This window comes from Mytilus californianus, unplaced genomic scaffold (genome assembly GCF_021869535.1).
Source record: "Mytilus californianus isolate M0D057914Y unplaced genomic scaffold, xbMytCali1.0.p SCAF_2, whole genome shotgun sequence".
NCBI lineage: Eukaryota > Metazoa > Mollusca > Bivalvia > Mytilida > Mytilidae > Mytilus > Mytilus californianus.
This window is the reverse complement of record NW_026262668.1, coordinates 32,129,547-32,148,106: the sequence shown is the minus strand read 5'-3', so window position 1 is coordinate 32,148,106 and position 18,560 is coordinate 32,129,547. Positions and strand designations below refer to the sequence as shown.

Here is an 18,560-nt window from a genome sequence, read left to right as displayed (position 1 = left end):
AATATACGACCGCAAAAATTTTGCGGTCGTATAAAAACTTCAAGACCATGCACATTATTTTTATACTTGATATGAACTATCAAGATCTTCCAACTTCTGACATATTAAAGGCCATACAATACAAAAGAGATCTTTGAAATTTTGACACAAAGTCAATGCTGATATGCATCCTCCAAATATGCAAAAATAAAATTACCTTTCAACTGCAAATATTGAAAAATTTTCAAACATTGCAAGCAGTGCAAAGTAAAATAAACCTCTATACAGCATTAAAATAATAAAATGCTCCGCAGGGCGCAGCTTGATACGACCGCAGAGGTCGAACCCTGAACAGTTGGGGCAAGTATGGACACAACATTCAAGCTTGATACAGCTCTGAATTTGGATTGTGATTAAATATTTGACACAGCATAGGTTTCTGACACAGAATGAATGTGGTCTAAGAACTTAAAAATTTTAAATTGGACATTCACCTATTATGGTCCAATATCCAAAATCTAAATACATGGTTAGATTCAGCATATCAAAGAACCCCAAGAATTCAATTTTTGATGAAATCAAACAAAGTTTAATTTTGGACCCTTTTGATCTCAATGTGGACAAAAATGATAACAGGGCCCAAAAATCAAAAATCTAAATACATGGTTAGATTCAGCATATCAAAGAACCCCATATATTCAATTTTTGTTGAAATCAAACAAAGTTTAATTTTGGACCCCGATTTGGACCAACTTGAAAACTGGGCCCATAATCAAAAATCTAAATACATGTTTAGATTCAGCATATCAAAGAACCCTAAAAATTCACTTTTTGTTAAAATCAAACTAAGTTTAATTTTGGACCCTTTGGACCTTTATGTAGACCAATTTGAAAACGGAACCAAAAATTAAGAATCTAAATACACGGTTAGATTCGGCATATCAAAGAACCCCAATAATTCAAATTTTGATGAAATCAAACAAAGTTAAATTTCGGACCCTTTGGACTTCAATGTGGACCAATTTAAAAACGGGGCCCAAAATCCAAAAACTTAATACACGGTTAGATTCAGTATATGAAAGAACCCCATATCTTCAATTTTTGTTGAAATCAAACAAAGTTTAATTTTGGACCCCGATTTGGACCAACTTGAAAACTGGGCCCATAATCAAAAATCTAAATACATGGTTAGATTCAGCATATCAAAGAACCCCATATATTCAATTTTTGTTGAAATCAAACAAAGTTTAATTTTGGACCCCGATTTGGACCAACTTGAAAACTGGGCCCATAATCAAAAATCTAAATACATGGTTAGATTCAGCATATCAAAGAACCCCATATATTCAATTTTTGATGAAATCAAACAAAGTTTAATTTTGGACCCTTTTGATCTCAATGTGGACAAAGTTGATAACAGGGCCCAAAAATCAAAAATCTAAATACATGGTTAGATTCAGCATATCAAAGAACCCCATATATTCAATTTTTGTTGAAATCAAACAAAGTTTAATTTTGGACCCCGATTTGGACCAACTTGAAAACTGGGCCCATAATCAAAAATCTAAATACATGGTTAGATTCAGCATATCAAAGAACCCCATATATTCAATTTTTGTTGAAATCAAACAAAGTTTAATTTTAGACCCCGATTTGGACCAACTTGAAAACTGGGCCCATAATCAAAAATCTAAATACATGGTTAGATTCAGCATATCAAAGAACCCCATATATTCAATTTTTGTTGAAATCAAACTAAGTTTAATTTTGGACCCTTTGGACCTTTATGTAGACCAATTTGAAAACAGAACCAAAAATTAAGAATCTAAATACACGGTTAGATTCGGCATATCAAAGAACCCCAATAATTCAATTTTTGATGAAATCAAACAAAGTTCAATTTTGGACCCTTTGGACCTCAATGTGGACCAATTTAAAAACGGGGCCCAAAATCCAAAAACTTAATACATGGTTAGATTCAGCATATTAAAGAACCCCAAGAATTCAAGAATAAAACCCCATTGAAATTGATCAAGAAATAAGCAATTTATACGAAGTATCTTCTTTTGCACAATACTGTGCAATTGATTATTTCTTGCTATTGCGCAATACTGTACAATTGACAATTTCTTGCTATTGCGCAATATTGTGCTATTGGATATTTCTTGCTATTGCGCAATACTGTGCAATTGAAGATTTCTTGCTATTGCGCAATATTGTGCAATTGAAGATTTCTTGCTATTGTGCAATACTGTGCAATTGAAAATTTCTTGCTATTGCACAATACTTATTATATAATAATTTACACATCCTGTTTGGTGTGTATCTCCTACCATATCATTATTATTTGCTTTTAAATATAAATCAGAAATAACCAACTTAAAATGGAAAATTTTAAAAGAAAAAAAAAAGGAAAAAAAGAAAAAAAAAAGAAAAAAAAAAATCCCCCCCCAAAATTTTTTGAACCCCCCTATGATTCATCACCCCCAAACTCAATCTCAGCCTTCCCTTTGTGGTATGGTACCTTGCAGTACAATTTCAGAGAGATCCATACACTTGAACACAAGTTATTGTCTGGAAACTAGAAAAATGCTTATTTTTGGCCCCTTTTTGGCCCCTAATTCCTAAACGTTTCGGGCAATTACCCCCAAACTCAATTCCAGCTTTCCCTTTGTGATATGGAACCTTGTAGTACAATTTCAGAAATATCCAAAGACTTACACACAAGTTATTGTCATGAAACTAGAAAAATGCTTGTTTTTTGCCCCTTTTTTGGCCCCTAATTCCTAACATTTTGAGGCAATTACCCCCAAAATCAATTACAGCCTTCCCTTTGTGATATGGAACCTTGTGGTACAATGTCAGAGAGATCCATACACTTACACACAAGTTATTGTCTGGAAGTTACAAAAATGCTTATTGTTGGCCCCTTTTTGGCCCCTAATTCCTTAACTGTTGGTACCATAACCCCCAAAATCAATCCCAACCTTCCTTTTATGGTATTGAACCTTATGGTAAAATTTCATGGAGATCCATTGACTTAAACTAAAGTTAGAGTGCGAAAACCAATGTGTCTTCGGACGACGCCAGACGACGCCGGACGACGACGACGACGACGACAACGACGACGACGACGACGACGACGACGCCAACGTCATACCAATATACGACCAAAAAATTTTCAATTTTTGCGGTCGTATAAAAATAGGTTCTATTAAAAATAGAAAAGTTGATATTTTGAACAAAAGTTGGAATGCTTTGTTGTACTTTTCAGTGATTGATCATATATTTTACATATGTGTATGTGTACATAATGCAGGAGAAATAGAATTATCAAAGATTGGTTTCTGTAAAATATGCAAAAATGGGTAAAAATCATATGTCAAGGGAAATAACTTCTATGTGAGGTCCACTGACAAAATCAGCCATACTGCCTTATTTGTATACATCATTTTGTTGACATTTTTACAGTTTTTAACTATCTATGATATTTTCTGAAAAAAAATGCAATAAAATGCTCCCCTGGGCGTAGCTTGATAGTTTATTTTCTCTTCAACCGGCAGACTGGAGGAAACCTCTGAAACAGGGGTTATTGTACTCCCGTCGTAAGGTACACATATATGGATGTCACACATGTCTGAGGAATACCGATAAAAGCATTACGTAGAAATTGCTGTCTCGCGTAGATGTGTATTGATTTTAATTTCCGCGCAGTGCAGATCCTCGAAGTAATGTTTGTGATGTCACAGAATAGAAGTTCCTTCATAATATAAGTTCCAAATGGAAAAAATATTCTGGAATATTATTTCCACAGGAATAAATATTACAGTAAATGTTCCTAAATGGTATAGAATATTTGTTCCAACAGGAACAGATATTATGACATTGTTTATAACAAAGTTTCCAGTGGAACAAATATACGTTGACAGTGATACCCATTTTCCAAATGAAGTTGAATTCATTTGAATTATTGATGAACATTCAGTACATTTTTATTCAAGCTGTAAGCTAATCAAAATAGAAGTAACTCAAAATTTCAAAAGCATCTTCCTTGAATTAGTATTCAAACACTAGTACTACATTATCTAGTAGACATAGTAAGATAGTCTGTCCAACTTCCGGTTTGAGGCCGATGCCTTAGGAAAGTATATTGCAATAGCAAGCTATAGCAAACTTTCCAAAAACACAAACTTTATACTGGATACCCTAAGGATCATTAAGCTCTAGTTTGGTTGAAATAGGTAGAGATGTTTCAGAGGAGACAAGTTTTACAAAATTTTTCAACAAAAACACCAGATGCCAAGAGATGACAATAGCTCATCATGGTCCATAGGGCTAGGTGAGCTATCAATTGTAATTCAAAATAGGTGGAACTTTCTTTCAAGCATACAGCTTTCCTTGCAAGTCCTCATCTAACCAAATTTTAGAAGATTCTTATCAATGAGTAAGTAGACAGAAAGGCATGACCTTAGGCACTGACCTTGATGAGGATGGTATAACTTTTGGTCGACCTTTAATATTAGCCTCCCAAACACTGTTTGCTGTACTGTTCCCTATGGACATCATTACTCTCTGAAGATCAGGTCTGCAAAATAAAAGTACTTCAAAAGTTTATCTCCCACAAAGTTAGAAATTTCAAATTTCTATTTTACACTGATCAATTAATGGTATATATTAAAACCAAATGAACTTTTACTTTGTAAGGTATTTTTACTTGGCATATTTTGGCAAGTTATTTTTCATAAACTCGTTAGAATACAGCATTTAATAATATCTACCAATAACAAGAAATGATTGTAACAGGATGCTGTTACGAAGTCTCCCAAACGAAGCTCCCATAATTCGTAATTTCCAGGGTCGCCTGACATTGGGCAAAGTCCAGTGAAAATTGGTTTGGTCCAGTAAAGTTATATGCATTAGTGATGCCTGGGGACTAACCCTGTATATCATTCAAATCATCTTGGAATGACAAACCAGAATATATATGGTTTAGGGGTGGGGATCTCGACCATTTACAAGATATTAGAACTTTCTCAAATGGCAGGGGGTAGGGATGACCCCTGGGGACAAACCCTGTATATCATTCAAACCATCTTAGCATGACAAACCAGAATATATATGGTTTAGGGGTGGGGATCTTGACCACTTACAAGATATTAGAACTAATCTTAAATGGCATGGGGTGGGGGTGACCACAGTTTCATTAAGTTTGGAGCATTTTGAAATTTTTGACATTTTTGCAATTTCCATGGCAATGGTGGCCATTTTGGAAATTCTAAAGTCAGAAGTCTCATCCAGACTTGCCAGTTAACAATCGTATGAAGTTTCATAAAGTTTTAAGCATTTTGAAATTTTTGAAATTTTTGACATTTTTGCTGGTTCCTATGGTAACAGAGACCACTCCCAAAATTTAATTACAGGTGGTACATTTGTACATGGGAGGGAACATACCATTAAAAATTCAATGGATTTGACATACCATTTTAAGAAAGTAAATGCTACTTTTAAGTTTTTGGATCATTTTGACCTGTTTTGCATTGTTTCCATGGTAAAGGCAGACATTTTTGAAATTCCAACGCCAAAATCTACATCTACCAATGTTGCTCATCATTACTGTGAAGTTTCATTAAATTTTGAGCATTTTGATATTTTTGAAATTTTTGGTGTAGTTTCCATGGCAACATAGTAGTTCCAGTGATTGCCAAAATCATCCAAAACCAGGATATAGTGGGCACCTACATTGTATTAAAATATCATGATTCTAAGTTTATGCATATCCAAATTATTCACCAAACTTGAAAATTTTATTTTTTCACCTTTTTTCGGTTTCCATGGTAACGGCAGCCATTTTTTATAGCCAAAGTTCCACTGCAACACAAAAGTTGGTGTTCCTTGTTATAGTGAACAATCATTTAGATTGGTTCCATCGGCTCTGAGAAAACTCCCAGACAAAATTAGGTGGAAGTATAATAATAATAATAACAAGAAATGATTGTAACAGGATGCTGTTACGAAGTCTCCCAAACGAAGCTCCCATAATTCATAATTCCCAGGGTCGCCTGACATTGGACAAAAACCAGTGAAAATTGGTTTGGTCCAGTAAAGTTATATGCATTAGTGATGCCTGGGGACTAACCCTGTATATCATTCAAATCATCTTGGCATGACAAACCAGAATATATATGGTTTAGGGGTGGGGATCTCGACCATTTACAAGATACTAGAACATTGGGGGTGGGGGGAACCCCTGGGGACTGACCCTAAACGTCATTCAAATGTTCGAGACATGACGAACAGGAATATATATGGTTTAGGGGTGGGGATCACGACCATTTACAAGATATTAGAACTTTCTCAAATGACCAGGGGTCGGGATGACCCCTGGGGACTAACCCGTTATATCATTCAAACCATCTTGGTATGACAAACCAGAATATATATGGTTTAGGGGTGGGGATCTCGACCATTAACAAGATATTAGAACTTTCTTAAATAGCAGGGGGTGGGGGTGACCCCTAGGGACTAACTCTGTATATCATTCAAACCATCTTCACATGACAAACCAGAATATACATGGTTTAGGGGTGGGGATATTGACCACTTACAAGATATTAGAAATTTCTTTAATGGCAGGGGGTGGGGGTGACCCCTGGGGACTAACCCTGTATTTCATTTGATGTGCTTTATCATGACAAACCAGAATATATATGGTTTAGGGGTGGGGATCTCGACCATTTACAAGATATTAGAACTTTCTTAAATAGCAGGGGGTGGGGGTGACCCCTAGGGACTAACCCTGTATATCATTCAAACCATCTTAGCATGACAAACCAGAATATATATGGTTTAGGGGTGGGGATCTTGACCACTTACAAGATATTAGAACTTTCTCAAATGACAGGGGGTCGGGATGCCCCCTGGGGACTAACCCTGTATATCATTCAAACCATCTTAGCATGACAAACCAGAATATATATGGTTTAGGGGTGGGGATCTCGATCATTTACAAGATATTAGAACTTTCTCAAATGGCAGGGGGTCAGGATGATCCCTAGGGACTAACCCTGTATATCATTCAAACCATCTTAGCATGACAAACCAGAATATATATGGTTTAGGGGTGGGGATCTTGACCACTTACAAGATATTAGAACTTTCTTAAATGGCATGGGGTGGGGGTGACCCCTGGGGACTAACCCTGTATTTCATTTCATGTGCTTTATCATGACAAACCAGAATATATATGGTTTAGGGGTGGGGATCTCGACCATTTACAAGATATTAGAACTTTCTAAAATGGCAGGGGGTCGGGATGACCCCTGGGGACTAACCCTGTATATCATTCAAACCATCTTAGCATGACAAACCAGAATATATATGGTTTAGGGGTGGGGATATCGACCATTTACAAGATATTAGAACTTTCTCAAATGGCAGGGAGTCGGGATGACCCCTGGGGACTAACCCTGTATATCATTCAAACCATCTTAGCATGACAAACCAGAATATATATGGTTTAGGGGTGGGGATATCGATCATTTACAAGATATTAGAACTTTCTCAAATGGCAGGGGGTCAGGATGATCCCTAGGGACTAACCCTGTATATCATTCAAACCATCTTAGCATGACAAACCAGAATATATATGGTTTAGGGGTGGGGATCTTGACCACTTACAAGATATTAGAACTTTCTTAAATGGCATGGGGTGGGGGTGACCCCTGGGGACTAACCCTGTATTTCATTTCATGTGCTTTATCATGACAAACCAGAATATATATGGTTTAGGGGTGGGGATCTCGACCATTTACAAGATATTAGAACTTTCTAAAATGGCAGGGGGTCGGGATGACCCCTGGGGACTAACCCTGTATATCATTCAAACCATCTTAGCATGACAAACCAGAATATATATGGTTTAGGGGTGGGGATATCGACCATTTACAAGATATTAGAACTTTCTCAAATGGCAGGGAGTCGGGATGACCCCTGGGGACTAACCCTGTATATCATTCAAACCATCTTAGCATGACAAACCAGAATATATATGGTTTAGGGGTGGGGATCTTGACCACTTACAAGGTATTAGAACTTTCTTAAATGGCAGGGGGTGGGGGTGACCCCTGGGGACTAACCCTGTATTTCATTTAATGGGTTTTATCATTTAGAACATTTTCAATTAAAAAGATTGTGTCTATCACAAACGGTTTTCAAGTTATAATCATTTGAAAATTTTAAAAAATAAAATCCCATAGGGTTCTATAGTAAAACCCTCTTTTCTTTTTGCCCCTCAAAGTACCCCTTTATAAACCCCATTGCACAAACAAAACCCTGATTGCACCACTAGACATGTTTGTCTAACATATTGTCAAACCCTAAGTTAATCTGACAAGTGGTTTTGGAGAACGGGTGCGGACAAGTTCAAATTTAAAAGCGGCGGAAGAGGAAGAGGAAGAGGAAGAAGAATAATAATAATAACAAGAAATGATTGTAACAGGATGCTGTTACGAAGTCTCCCAAACGAAGCTCCCATAATTCGTAATTCCCAGGGTCGCCTGACATTCGGCAAAGTCCAGTGAAAATTGGTTTGGTCCAGTAAAGTTATATGCATTAGTGATGCCTGGGGACTAACCCTGTATATCATTCAAATCATTCTAGCATGACAAACCTGAATAAATATGGTTTAGGGGTGGGGATCTCGACCATTTACAAGATACTAGAACATTGGGGGTGGGGGGAACCCCTGGGGACTGACCCTAAACGTCATTAAAATGTTCGAGAAATGACGAACAGGAATATATATGGTTTAGGGGTGGGGATCTCGACCATTTACAAGATATTAGAACTTTCTCAAATGGCAGGGGGTCAGGATGACCCCTGGGGACTAACCCAGTATATCATTCAAACCATCTTCGCATGACAAACCTGAATATATATGGTTTAGGGGTGGGGATCTCGACCATTAACAAGATACTAGAACATTGGGGGTGGGGGGAACCCCTGGGGACTGACCCTATACGTCATTCAAATGTTCGAGACATGACGAACAGGAATATATATGGTTTAGGGGTGGGGATCTCGACCATTTACAAGATATTAGAACTTTCTTAAATGGCAGGGGGTGGGGGTGACCCCTGGGGACTAACCCTGTATTTCATTTGATGTGCTTTATCATGACAAACCAGAATATATATGGTTTAGGGGTGGGGATCTCTACCATTTACAAGATATTAGAACTTTCTCAAATGGCAGGGGGTCAGGATCACCCCTGGGGACTAACCATGTATATCATTCAAACCATCTTAGCATGACAAACCAGAATATATATGGTTTAGGGGTAGGGATCTTGACCACTTACAAGGTATTAGAACTTTCTTAAATGGCAGGGGGTGGGGGTGACCCCTGGGGACTAACCCTGTATTTCATTTAATGTGCTTTATCATTTCGTACATTTTCAATTAAAAAGATTGTGTCTATCACAAACGGTTTTCAATTTATAATCATTTGAAAATTTAAAAAAATAAAATCCCATAGGGTTCTATAGTAAAACCCTCCTTTCTTTTTGCCCCTCAAAGTACCCCTTTATAAACCCTATTGCACGAACAAAACCCTGATTGCACCACTAGACATGTTAGTCTAACATATTGTGAAACCCTAAGTTAATCTGACAAGCGGTTTTGGAGAATGGGTGCGGACAAGTTCAAATTTAAAAGCAGCGGAAGAGGAAGAGGAAGAAGAATAATAATAATAATAAGAACTGAGCAAAACCAATAAGTCTTCCCAAACTTCGTTTGGGAGACTTAATAAGAACTGAGCAAAAACAATAAGTCTTCCCAAACTTCGTTTGGGAGACTTAATAATAATACAGAAAAAGAAACAGAGGAAAAGCAATATGTCACCCAACATTGTCGATCGGGTGACATAATAATAATAATAATAACTGAGCAAAAACAATAAGTCTTCCCAAACTTCGTTTGGGAGACTTAATAACAAGCATTCTGAGAGTATTGCATGGCAATACAGAGTCCACTACCAGTAAAAAATTAATTGTACTGGAACAAAATTCTAACTTGATCTATAACTTGTCATGGTGTAAACTATGTAACAAATATCAAGTCAATATCTTCAAGCATGAAGAAAAAAAGTATGGAAAACTGATTATTTAAGTGAATTTTCTAAGTCCAAGGACCATAACTCTGCAAAAAATCATCAGACCAGAATAAAATTTGAACTTGGTCTGTAACTTGTCATGATAAAACTATATACCAATTATCAAATCAATATCTTCAAGCATGACGAGAAACAGCGCTGAAAACTGAATATTTGAGTGAATTCTCTAAGTCCAAGGACCATAACTCTGCACAAAATCATCAGACCGGAACAAAATTCGAACTTGATCTGTAACTTGTCATGATAAAACAATGTACCAATTATTAAATCAATATCTTCAAGCATGAAGAAAATAAATTGGGAATGTGCCATGGACACAGATGATGCCCCCGCTTGCATATAACGTTATAAAAGGACACAACTCAAGAACTGTAAAAGTGACGCCCCCAAAATTCAAACTTGATCTGTGTTTTGTGGTAATAAGCATTGTGTATAAGTTTCATAACATTTGGTTGAGGCAAACTAAATTTAGAGAAGGAAACCAATTTTGGGACGTACATATATACGTACAGACGGACAAGGGTAAAACTTAATGCCCCCTCAGCAACGGTGGGGGCATGAAAAGTGTGGAAAACTGATTTGCCGGACTGAGAGATGGATGGACAGACAGACAGACAGACAGACAGAGTGCAAACATAAAGTCCCCTTAGACTTCGTCGGTAGGGGACTAAAAAAATTTCTCTTGAAAAGATCCACTTAACACTTATATAAACATTTACTTTAAAGAATACATATGACATATCATTTGGTTGTTTTTTTTTCGTTTGCGAGTTTCTTCTCATTGATGTTTACCTCACATTTGTTTTTGTTCATACAGCATGGTAATACTTACGGCCATTCATCTAAATCTAAAGATCTAACTCTAGATAAATGTGTTCCCAAATTTCTGTGGATCCCTGAGCATTCTATACAGATTAAAGTACCCAAATTAAGACTAGACCAATCTGGGTCTAAAAAAAAGAAAAATACAGGAATGTATTCACATATATAAGTACTTTGACTGGAAAAAAAACTTGATAATGTTAACAATGACATCAACTGGGTAATTGTTGATTTGTCAGCATTTGAAATTTCCTTCTAAAAAATAAGAAATTACTTTTTTTACAATATATAACAAGAGTGCACACACTGAACTGTCTCGCCTGCTTATTTTTTTGTATCATAATTGAATAAAAATAATGAAGTCAAGGTCAGATGAAATCTGCCAGACAGACATATACACCTTACAAAGATTCCATACACCAAATATGGTTGACCTATTCTTATAGTATCTGATAAACTGACAAAACCATGAAAACTCAACATTGACCAATTAACCATGAAAATGAGGTATCAGTCTTATGAAACCTGGCAATAACTATATGCTCACAAATTTTTTGGGGGTAGTATATAAAGTGTCTGAACTTTGATCTGATACTATAAGAATAGGTCAACCATATTTGGCTATATCAAATGAGAATTTTTGTTGATGTATCAATGTCTAGCATTCAATTGTTTTACAGCTCTTTTCATAATGCTAGCAAGACAAATGTTTGTTTGGCTTGCTTGCTTTGTTTGTATCAATGTTTGCTCAAGCATTGTAATTAAGATGGACATCTGAAAACAACATAAAAAGGCGGATTTAAACTTGTATACATTATATTTAAATTTGATTAGACATTATCAAATAATCAAATTTTCCTATACACAGGTTTAACTCCGCCTACTTATATTGTTTGCAGATGTCAATCTTAATTACAATGCTTGAGCAAACATTGATACAAAGAAAGCAAGCAAGTCAAACAAACCTTTGTCTTGCTAGCATTATGAAAAGAGCTGTAATATTAGTTAAAATTATGCCACTTCAATAATGTATAAGCTGTTGATGAAAATTCATCAAAAGCTGCCAAAGATTGGTCCAAAATAAAATTGGAAAAACCAATTTATTCCTCTTTTAAACAACATCTCAAACCTTTTTTAAAGTGTAAGAACACAGTACAATTTAAATCTATGGTTCAATTATTTGAAATCTGTTGCAAATATTTTGTTTTACCCCACAGCAAATTATCTTAAATTACCATTATGTTCAACATGTGCAGGTATTGCAATCAATTTATGGTTATTATTATAAAATTTATCAAAATTACATATAATTGGGGGAAAAAATCTAAGTGCAACAAATCAAGGGAGGTAACCAATTTAACATTTTGTGTCGAGCAGAAACCAGCTTTATTCCTCAGAATCTCTTACTATGAGAATCCATTTCTGTGATGTCAACTTTAATATTCAACCTGTTTTATGTGATAAAAAAAATACACTTACAAGTTCAAGGCTGAAGGGGAAAATGTTTAGATAGAACCTTATACACAACTAAACATTTTTACTTCACCACTTCCTAAGTAAAATTTAACAGAAAATTCAGTAGCTACCATAGATATGGACCCTAATTTTCACCAAAGAAAAGATGGTCAGCAGTATACCTATTTTAGTCAGATTATTATAGGTTGGAGGGCCAGTTTATTTACGAGTCTATCTACTAAATGGTAAATGACCTTTCAGTTTAGGTCATGTCTGGCAAATATGACCATTTCCGGATCCTTGAGCAGAATACATAGCATAGAATGAATTCATATTAACAATCATGTTATTTATAACTTAACTATGACAATTGAATGTTACAAAAATCCATGTAAACATTAATGCAAGACAAATAGATTTTAGTCACTTAACTAGCTATATAGATACTTCTAATTTGCCTTCAAATTGGAAAACAGCTTGTAGCTTGTACTTACTGGCTGTCCCACAGTCAGCACAGACATTATTTCCACGAACCCCCCGAATAGTCTGTACACCAGCAGGATCAGCTGTTAAATGTTTCTTGGATTTACTACTTTCATTGCCCTGTAGACAGTTGAGTATTTGCTGTTCTATTGCATTTACCCATTCATCACGTTCCTAAAATAAAAATAAGTGCATCACTTCATTAGAATTACTGTGGATTCATTTATTTTCGTGGGTACCAATTTTCGTGGATTGAGGAAAACTTGCATTTTCGTGGATATTTGATTTCGTGGTTTTACAAAATTCTTCATAAATTCCTATACAAATTTTGTTATTCGTTGGAAATTTGAATTCGTTGTTCCCGGGTTACAACGAAATCCACGGAAATTGGTATCCAACGAATAATAATGAATCCACAGTATTAACATTAAAGTTAATAGGCAACTAGAATGAATGGTAAATAATACCCTAAAGAATATGTTATATGCATATCCAGGACAACATAATGAGTTATAAATATATCCATCTCTGTACCAGTTTGATTTTGATCTGGAGATTTATTTTTAATGTGCTAGCTCACAAAGTAAGTTTGAAGAAACATTATTCTGACTAGCAATCTCAAAGGAGACTATATCTCTAACCTAGTCAATGTAATTTCATATGTTTAAATTGATTCAGTGTCAACAAAGCTAAGAACTCATTGGTTCAACTTGGATCTTAACACCAATATCTTTTCAGACCTCCATTGTTAAGGATCTGATAGGCATTTTTTAAAGGGACATAATAACCTTTTTCATCATGTTTTCTACACCTGTTCACAGTTTAATTTTCAAATTACAATCAACATTGAATTCAGTCCAATCATTAAAGAATTATCTAAAATCATTTCTATTATGTACAACCGCTACACAGATTACATTATCATTACAGTTTGCAGCTTTTGTAATTATCCCTGTAATTCTTGGCAATTAATGCAGACGCGGTCTTCTTGCAAAGGAGTAAGTTTGGTAAGGGCCCTATTTGGCTCCCAATATTAAGTCCATTGTTTCAAGATAAAGAGTTTTAAGTTGATGAATAGACATGTACGAAAGTGAAAACGAACTATTTTTCTTGAACTTTTCTTATAAGACGTTGACATTTACATTTCAAACAGGTCAAACAAAAGTTTGGCTAAAAATTGACAAATTCACTCAAATATAACCACATTTAGGCCAGGGAAACAATGAATGCAGGGTTAGACACACTAAATATTCAAGTCAGATAGGTAATTTCTTATAATAAACATAATATTAAAAGAGATTGGTTTTCGACGCATGCGCTTAATGTTTCACAATCTAAAAACCAAATCATCACAAAGAACTTTGTAGTTATCTTATCTAAGTATTTATGCAGTTAAAGTACTTACATTACAATCAGTAGCTTCAAAATGCCATTGCTTATTTTCTAACGAGATAATCATAAATTCATAGCCATCTGAATCTGAAAAATAATATTGAATTTAAGTTATACCTTTAAAATTAAAATGACCACTTAGTGCAAGGATGAGCATCAAATACCCTATGTGTTTGCATAATGTCCAAGTCCCATATACTGAATGTGTTTATTTCTAAATTATACAACAAAATGTATGTGAAACAAGACTAAATCCTGAAAATTGACCTTTAACAAGAGAATAAACTGTTTACACAGGAGATGTCTCGCATGTATGTAGTTTTGATAGTACAATGCAAATGTTGAAATTAAATTAAAAACATATTGTTTACTCATTTACCCCTAACACTTATTTTGATATGGACTGGTTTTTGTTATTGTTGATAAAGGCAGTGAAGGCAACTCTGAAGATAGCCTCAGTGAATATCAGTTTCTCAAAAGTAAATAAAACCACATATTTACCTCATCAAAAGACAATAATTGTATACTATTCAATCAAAGACAGAGAATAACTACTTTTAACCCTTTTTTGTTTACCTTCACCATCTCCTGGACCAAAATTTTTAATACCACCACTTTTCGCTCTCCGATGTCGTTTCTTTACATTTGGTGTCTCTATTTTTGAACCCACACTGCTACCATTGACACCCAGCTTCAAACTATCGCCATTTGGAATAACTAAAAAATAATTAAAACTCTATATTCCTGACTTTTATTTTAGATGTATAGATTTGATTAATAAACTTTAGAGTTTGAAGAGTTGCTGACTACATAAAATGCAACTTTTTGAGTATATTTCGGTTAAGACTTCATATTTAGTGAGAGTTAGTATGTAAATAACTATAAGGAATCTTAAATCAAAAATATTTTGTAATTTGGCTACATCTGATGTTAGCCAATAAGTTTATTAGTTGGTTAAAATCCTATTTTCAGCAACCCTTATATACACATAATTTTTTCTTCTTTGTGGTGTTGTAGTTGAACCTCAGCATGCCTAACTCAGTTGTGTCAAAACTCTGTAAACTTGAGTATATTCTTAATTCTAATGCAATTATTTTGTATCAATGGTTCTGATTGGATGACAATAAGCGTATAATTCTCTATCTCCCTGTCTGTAACTATGGAAGCCGACATTTTAAGTACCGAAATGTATTGACATGTAATTTCTCCCATAATAAGCAAAAAAAATTCACATTTTGTACCTAGAAATCTTCTTTTTATCAAATTTTATTACTTGCTGAAGCGGACAAGAAGCCAGAAAAATCCGGTATTTATGTTTGATGCATATTACGTCATCTAGTTTAAGCACCAAAGAAGATAACATCATTTCGCGGAATTTTCGTTTAATGAAAATTTTACACTGGAATAATGACTAACATTGAATGATTTGATTATTTTGCATTAGAACAGAGATAACTGTATTGTATTTGAAGCTTTGCGAATGTCCATCGGTAGTTTTACTGTCGCAAATATCCATTTACCTCTTTCCGCTACGTGTCACCAGGTAAACTAAATTTGCGACCGTAAAACAGATGGACATCCGCAAAGCTTCAAATACAGTTATCTCTAAAGTCCTCTTGTAGAAAAATGAATATGAATTAAGCCTGCTAATTCGAATTCTAAGTACAAGAAAATTGGGAAAGAAAAGAAAAAAAACTATTTTCAAAATACGGATTCAATATTGAGATCGTATGATTTCATTAAGCATCAACGAGTTTCCTTACCGGGTAATTAATATCATGTCAACCAATTTGTTTGCATAACAATCAGAATAGCATGTAAAACTTATTGTTTCTCAACACCTTTCATTATTGACCATTCAGAAATATTTTTTTTCACGAAAACATTTTAACCGAGATAATTATTGAATGAATTAAAAGACCAAAACAGAGAAAATAAATAAGAGATAAAAGAACCATTAAAATTATAATTAAACTAATGAAAGTTATGTAGGTTAAGACTCCATCTCAAAAATTAGCCACAAAGGAGGATGTTGAATGCATATATTTTCAACGATTTGTTTCATGCTTGTATTGTCAACCTGGTATTTTAAGGTGGGAAACCTTTTTTTATATTCCAATCCATCGGAATCTTAAAATACCAGGTTGACAATACAAGGTACATTACTGAAATAGGAAAATATGCTGCAACTCTTAACCTTGGACAAGTCAAATAGTTATGTTGCGTCCCTTTGACTTCAACTGTAGGTGCACATATTACGTTTATATAAGGAAGAGAACATGTTGATGTGATATGATTTATTGATTATGAAACCTACTTTTTTCTCTAGGCCATATACATTAAGCAGTAATTTTAACAAGGTAAAAGTCTGCAGGAAGACATATCAACCTTACTGGACACATCATTCTGACTCTGAGAAAACAACTCTTTGCTCTTACTCCTTACTGCAACATGCTTAGTGGAGAAGCAGCAAAATCAATGACCCCCATGACAGCCAAGGTAGTGTTTTTTCTCTTCTTCCATTTTCCCCCATTTTTTTATAATTGGACTATTTTTGCAGTTAATGTATCGTAGATATAGTCTTGGGGTTACAGATATTTAGACATCAATTAATTTGCCTAACCTTCATGGAATCTTATAAGGCTTGGACAGAAGTTTCCTCATAACCAAGAGATTGCACCCTGGGATTTTTTTATTTTTTTCTTATTCTTGTTTCTGTATTTTACTGATGAATGGACATATCTTTGACAAAAAAAAATATTTGAAGAAATTTTTTTTAATTTCTGAAATCTGTAATGAGAAAATGTCCCCCACAGTTTCTTGTAACCCCAACCCCCCACCACCAATTTTTGTTCACCTCCCACCCCTCCCCTTTTTCCAAAAAAAAAAATCTTTCCCTCAAGATATGGTTATTATCTCAATTCAAATTTCCAATGGAGTTTGCAACCATAATTATCCATTTAAATACATCATAAAAGTCTTAAAATAGAAAATGACATACCCGGTACATACATTTTGACATAATCATGTCTAAAAATAATATATCTTTAATCAGCATTTTTATTAGTAACTTCTAAAAATAAATTGACAGCTAATCACTTCAAAACAATACATTTCTTTAAACATAATTTTAAAGCAGTGTAAGGGAGGTAATCCAAGTTTAACATTGTACTTAAAAGTGATTGTCCATTAACAAGGAAACCCTTGTTTTTTCCCCCTTTTTGCCCCTAATTCCTAAACGGTTGGAGCCATTACCCCCCAAAGCCAATTCTAACCATCCCTTTGTGGTATGGAAACTTGTTGTACAATTTCAGAGAGATCCATACACTGTCCACAAGTTATTGTCTGAAAACTAGAAAAATGCTTATTTGGGCCCCTTTTTGGCCCCTAATTCCTTAACTTATAGGACCATAACCCCCAAAATCAATCCCAACCTTCCTTTTGTGGTTATAAACCTTGTGTTTAAATTTCATAGATTTCTATTAACTAATACTAAAGTTATTGTCCGGAAACCAAGTGTCTTCGGACGACGATGACGACGACGTGATACCAATATATGACCGCAAAAATTTTTTGCAGTCGTATTTAAACCTGCAACATGCAAGACACACCTTGTGGCTGAGTAAAATTGTTATCAGAGTTTGAAGAATGACGTTGTTTAACTACATCAAAGCCTGTTAGCTGTACATTCTCTTTATCTTTGTTTGATTTTCCTGTAAATAAATATGTCCAGGTGTCACACAAATACACAACATGCATCTAAAACTAAAATATGGAATCAAAAAACAAAACACAGTAATGTTAGTGTCAGAATGCACAATGTTCAATATGCTATCTACAAAATCAAAAGGGATATTTTTTGGTCACAATATTTTAACTTATTTACTACAGAAAAATACAAAACATGAAAAATTTGCAAACTTTAAAATTCCACAATTGTTATTTGAAAGTTTGAATCTATTACTTTTCCGCAGATTTATCTGCTTCAAAAACCACAAAAAAAAACAAATTCAACCAACAATCATAAACCACAAAATAAAAGACATTGCAAAGTATACCCCTACAAAATATATTTTCGTCCCCTCAGTTTTTTCACATATCTATAAAGCAACATTATTCTCCGAGTAGGACTTCGATATGATATATATGTTATCTTCTCCTCATGGGGAAACTATTATACAAAGATTGATAAACATGGCATGAAAGAGTTCAGTTGTGTAGCACCCACTGTAAAACAAGCATTCAAACTCTCATCCAGG

General features: G+C 34.7%; 1 protein-coding gene across 10 annotated transcripts in view; it reads right to left on the bottom strand.

The window, feature by feature from the left end:
• LOC127729701 (arf-GAP with GTPase, ANK repeat and PH domain-containing protein 1-like) overlaps positions 1-18,560 on the bottom strand; it is a 121,619-nt gene that overhangs the window by 14,738 nt on the left and 88,321 nt on the right. For 9 of the 10 annotated variants that reach the window (XM_052237547.1, XM_052237549.1, XM_052237548.1 and 6 more), the window contains 6 exons: positions 17,913-18,014; positions 14,878-15,018; positions 14,315-14,388; positions 12,921-13,083; positions 10,982-11,099; positions 4,460-4,564 (listed from right to left, as the gene is read on the bottom strand). In XM_052237547.1, coding sequence (XP_052093507.1) covers positions 4,460-4,564; positions 10,982-11,099; positions 12,921-13,083; positions 14,315-14,388; positions 14,878-15,018; positions 17,913-18,014 — 703 coding nt within the window. The remainder of the gene's footprint in view (positions 1-4,459; positions 4,565-10,981; positions 11,100-12,920; positions 13,084-14,314; positions 14,389-14,877; positions 15,019-17,912; positions 18,015-18,560) is intronic. The other variant, XM_052237551.1, reaches the window with a different exon arrangement.